At 40.6% G+C, this 5063-nt stretch overlaps 1 protein-coding gene across 2 annotated transcripts in view; it reads right to left on the reverse strand.

Annotated features, from left to right (window-relative positions):
- foxk1 (forkhead box K1) overlaps positions 1–3389 on the reverse strand; it is a 23052-nt gene extending 19663 nt beyond the window's left edge. The window contains exon 1 of one of the 2 annotated variants that reach the window (XM_005750203.2): positions 2700–3389. In XM_005750203.2, the coding sequence (XP_005750260.1) occupies positions 2700–3145 (446 nt within the window). In that variant the 5' untranslated portion in view covers positions 3146–3389. The remainder of the gene's footprint in view (positions 1–2699) is intronic. The other variant, XM_005750204.2, reaches the window with a different exon arrangement.
- Positions 3390–5063: the final 1674 nt, after the last annotated feature.

The raw sequence follows: 5063 nt of genomic DNA on the forward strand, positions 1-5063 counted from the left end.
TAGGTGATCCCCAAAGATCTATCTGCAGCAGAAAGCAGTATTTGAAAGCCGTGTCGTTAAAAAAAATGTAAAAATAGGAAGAAAAATTTGCAGGATCTCAGTGATGCACAGTTGATGCATCTACCGGTCACTGAAGCCTCATTAGAAGTGGTCTCAGTGGAAGGGTGGATATCAAGAAGGCATTCTTTAAAAAGGGCAAAACTGGGAGAAAAGGGTGAGGATTGCCAAATTACAGAAGAACTAGACTTCTAAAAACAAAATCAGAGGCAACAGGTCTTACGAAGTGATGAAATCAAATTTGAAATTTGAGGTTCAATCAGTGTGCATGGAGGAGGTCAGGAGGGAGATAAAGCATTTAATGTCTACAGCATGGTGAAGGCTCTGTCATGGTTTGACAACAGTGTTAGAGATCTTGTTTGAAATTATGGAACTATGAACACAGAAAAGAACCATCAGATTTTGATCCACCATGCAATAACCATCTGGAAAGCATCTGATTGACAGTGGCTTCATTTTTCAGCATGGCAATGATCTCAAACACATGCTAATGCAGTAAAAGCATACCCAGATAGAAAAGCGCACAATGAAACACTCAGTCATGGACTGGCCTCCCCAGAGCTGAACCTTAATATTAATGAAGCAGCGTGGGAGCATATCGACAGAGAATGTAATAAAACAAAGCCAAAATCTAAGGAAAAGCTTTGAATGTCATGTAAGAAGCCTGGAGAAATATTCCTGAAGACTACTTAAAGAAATCAGAAGAAAACTGCCTTAGAAAACAGGCTGTTTAAGAATAAAGGTGGTCATATCATGACTTTTCAAGTTGTTAAAATTGCACAAACTCAAAAACAGAGTTTCCAATTATTGAAACCTGCAAACATACATGGAAATAAATCATATGAGGTAAAAACAGCCTCATATGATTTATTTCCATGTATGTTTGCAGGTTTCAATAATTCTCAGCCCCCATTTACCATTTTAATTGCAAAACAAACCAATGAAGGGTTCTCAAGACTTTTGCAGTCCTGTATAAATTGATAAATTACTATACACGAGTGGCAATATATAGCTGATAAAACACAAAACGAAAGCAAAATTAAATTTACTTTTTTAATCTAACCAATCATTTTAGTCACTTTTTAGGGAAAGTTGCACAGCATTTGTTTGCTCAAGCTTCTTACATTAAAGTGTTTGTTGCTGCTTCTGTCTTATATAAGGGTAAACTGAATTTTAGAGCAGCATTTGAAGGACTTTTTTGCTAATAGTTTAATTTTTTTTTCCTTTGAGAAAATTAATTCTAATAAGCCACTATCGTTTGTTTAGATCTGCACTTAATCTAGCTCAGTCTTTTTTTTTTAATTAAATGTCTTTTTGCTCAGCAGTATCATAATGAAATTAATTTGCAAATCATGACAATGCAGAGAAATTGTTGTCTTTCATGTTTTAACTCGGCGCAGTTTCGCTAGCTCTGTAATCTCGAGAAAACCCTCCAGGGCCAAAGCAAACCAAGCAAACATGTCTGTGGCCTTGGCTCGCAAGTCAGTGTTTACTTCGTCATGTGCGCCTGCAGCGAGGATATCGCCCCAGTCTGCACTTCCGGTTCAATAACCGACACACCCCCAAACAGTGTTTCGAGCCAATCAGAGAAGACAAAGACACCCCCCACCCAAACACACTCATACTGCCTCCACCCTATGATTGACACATACACAAAACCGAAGATTTCCGTTTGTAGGCTTGCAACTGTACTAAACAAACCAGTGAAAGCAACGTGTGTAAACGCGACAGCTCTGCAACCGCAGTGGAAAAAAAAGCTACATCCCACTGTACCCGAGATATACAACAAAAAAAGAGGAAAAACGTGTTTCAAGTTTCAATATTTACCAAAAAACTCCCGTCTTCCTCGAAGAACCATGAGATGACATGTCTGGGATGCGTTTGTTTACATTAATGTTTACGTGACACGTCGGCCAATAGTCTAAGAGCTAGTAGCGAGCATAATCACTCAGAAGCTACAAGGTGTGCCGATTCGTTTATTTTGAAAATTAGATTACTTTAAAAAGTTATTTCAAAGACAATATAACACGCCGTACTTATGCAAAAACACCAACCAGTTGCAGCACTTCGAAAGAAAAAATAATAATTCACTAACTGCTTATGCTTGTCAGCAGGCCGGGGAAATGCAGCTAGGTTTGCTAACGGCTAAAACTAGCTAGACTGATTCACTCATTCAGTGGGTTGAAGGTAAAACTGAAGGGGTCCACTAAGAACATCCGGGCAAACTGAATATTAATTGAATATGACAACATAACATCGCTGTGAGTTACACTGGAGACCTGACAACTTATCGTGTTCCACCTTTACTGTCCAGACCTAGGCTGCCATTACTATGCAACACCAAGCCGCTCTGGTAGGGGTGTCGTGACAAACTTTGTACCCCGGACAGGATAGGTGTCCCGTTTGGCCCTGTCATCGTGGAGGTCGTTTTGTATTAATGTTCTCCCCGTCAGTGTTCAGAAATCTATTCGTGAGGCTAACGTGGGTTTACAATTGAGTCGTTTTATTGTTTGAAGTAACCGCAAGACCTCCACTGTTAGTGCATAAAATAAACTTTAGTGTGAGAAGCCCTGCGACGTCCAGCCACCGTGTTATCACGGGAAGCCTGACTGCAGCGGCTAGGCTTAGCTGACCGCACTCACTCTCTGGGTAGCGGCAGTGGTGGCGCCCCTCTTCGCTGGAAGACCCCGTCCACGAATACACCGTTCTTGCCCAGGCACCGGAGGGAAAAGCCACTCGCCTCGTCGTAGGTGATCTGCAGGTGCCGTCGGGAAATGAAACTCGAGTGACCCATGTTGATGTCCACGGAGCCGTGAGAAGAGTTCCGGCCTATGGTGACCGTCCTTTGGCGCATGACATACTCAAAGTCCCGGCCCTCGAGCCTGGCCAGGGCCTGCGGAGGAGTAGAAGCGAGCCGCACGGGAAGAATCCCGGCGTCTGTGCGGGCATCCATCACCGGAGGACCCAGAAGGGCGAACGAGGGCTGGTGAAAGGTGTGCGAGGTCACCGCGACGCGCACCGGGCTGCACGGAGCCGACTGTAAAGCTAGCAGGGCTCGAGCCCCGGTGTCATCCCGGTAGTCTGCCATCTTCTTTTGGAGGGTCAACACACTCGCACGCGCACACACTTAACTTCTCGCACACACAGAGTTGCAACGTGAGAGTTTTCAGCCAGGGAACTTGTTCACTCCGTGGCTGACGAACAACATGGAGTCCGGCTCAGTGGAAGAACAGGAGCGGAGTCTCCGGGAACCGGACTGGTGCTGCGTTCAGGGACACGTCGTCATAAGCTCACTTGACTGTCACACAGCAACTGAAAAGCGACAGCACACACTATGTTGGCGTACCTTAAAGTAATATCACTTTCACCGTTTCACTAAAGGTTTCAGTGAGAAATATTTAATCCACATCATGTGACGGTTCAAACATGTGCTAAAAGATCTGTTTAGTGCTACGCATTGATCTTTTTGGTTCAACCCTCTGTGAAATGCACTAAATAACGATTTCCTTGTATTTAACGATTCCGAAATGCCCAAAGTTTAAAAAAAGAAGGAAAAAAACATTTTGCACTTGAAACTGAAAGTAATTTGTGTGATTTCTTTGCTTTGTTCCCCATTCTTTAGTTTCTAGTCTAGCCCTGTAGTCTAAAACTGTGTTTTCATTTCACTTTTTAAAAAACAAAACAAAAAAAACCCACGATTTTTATTGGTTTATTAGGCTGTGGGGTTTTTTCCATTACCGTTTTTGTAATCTTACCTTTGTTTTAGGCCTGTTTATTATTTATGCCTGTTTTATCTCTATTTGTATAAACACTGACCAAAATGAAACACGGATCTCATTTGGTGCCCCAAACAATGAAACATGTAACTACATGTAAACATGTATATTAGTTTCATCACTTGGCATCCATACACAGACATGTGTCTGTCTCCACAACCAAGTAGGTTAATTATTTACCAATTTAGGGCACCGCTCCAAAGGTTATAGTGAAATGAGGCACAGCACTTTCAACTTCATACTGTCAAAGTGAATGAAAAACATTACTTACAGGATATTTTATTGTGCTTTAAAAACATTGCAACCAACAACTATACAGCATTACGGATTTTCCATTTCAAGAAAGGTCAAATGCAAAGTCATGGTTTTACAGTTAAGAGCTTGATTATGTCAAAATTGGATTAATAGTTTAGGAAAAGTAATCATTAGAAAATTAGCAAATATTTAGAGGTGAAAAACGTGTTGTCTCTCTTTAGAGAGGCATGGTTCCACATGAGACAGAAATTCAAACAGACTTGCTAAGAAGTGACATAATTATGCATTTTAAAAATAAACCCTTTTATTAAATAATTGTGTTACAGAAGAGACTTCTGAAACAATACATTATGAAACAATCCTTACAAACTGCTATCATCATGCATATCATTTATTTATGTAGTATATTTGAACACAGTGCAGTGTTGTTTCTTAGATTTTTTTTTAAACAGTGTATTTAAAACCAAGTTGAAAATGAAAAAAACAACAACAAATGCAATGGAAACAAACTGCACTGCAGTTGCACAAAACGGTTAAAATAAACATTTTAGACAGCATAGCCCGAAACAAAACTCAGCAATGATTTTAAACGAAAATGGCAGTGAACGCCACACCTGGGGCCCTCTGAACGGACATGGTTCATGTGGTCACAAAAGGAAACTGGTGGTTGTGTTCAGTTTCATCACAGACTTTCTAGGATGGTCTCTTGAGATTAAAATCTAGCTCTTATTCATAACTGATCATTCTTCTCTTTCACTTTCACGTCTTTCCTGGATTCTGGTTACGGTTAGTGCCCAAAAGACTGCACGTACTGTCTAATATAAATAAATGAAAACGATGCAATTCTCATATTAAAGCTTCTAAAACACAAAGTATATATTATTGTACATTTGGGCTAAATCCCATTTTAGTCTAATCAAGTGATATGGTTCTATAGTTTTGATGTAATGGCGCGGATTTCAGCTATTTCCAGCG

Source organism: Pundamilia nyererei, unplaced genomic scaffold (assembly GCF_000239375.1).
Source record: "Pundamilia nyererei isolate P.nyererei 1_Seehausen unplaced genomic scaffold, PunNye1.0 scaffold00265, whole genome shotgun sequence".
In the NCBI taxonomy this organism is placed as follows: domain Eukaryota; kingdom Metazoa; phylum Chordata; class Actinopteri; order Cichliformes; family Cichlidae; genus Pundamilia; species Pundamilia nyererei.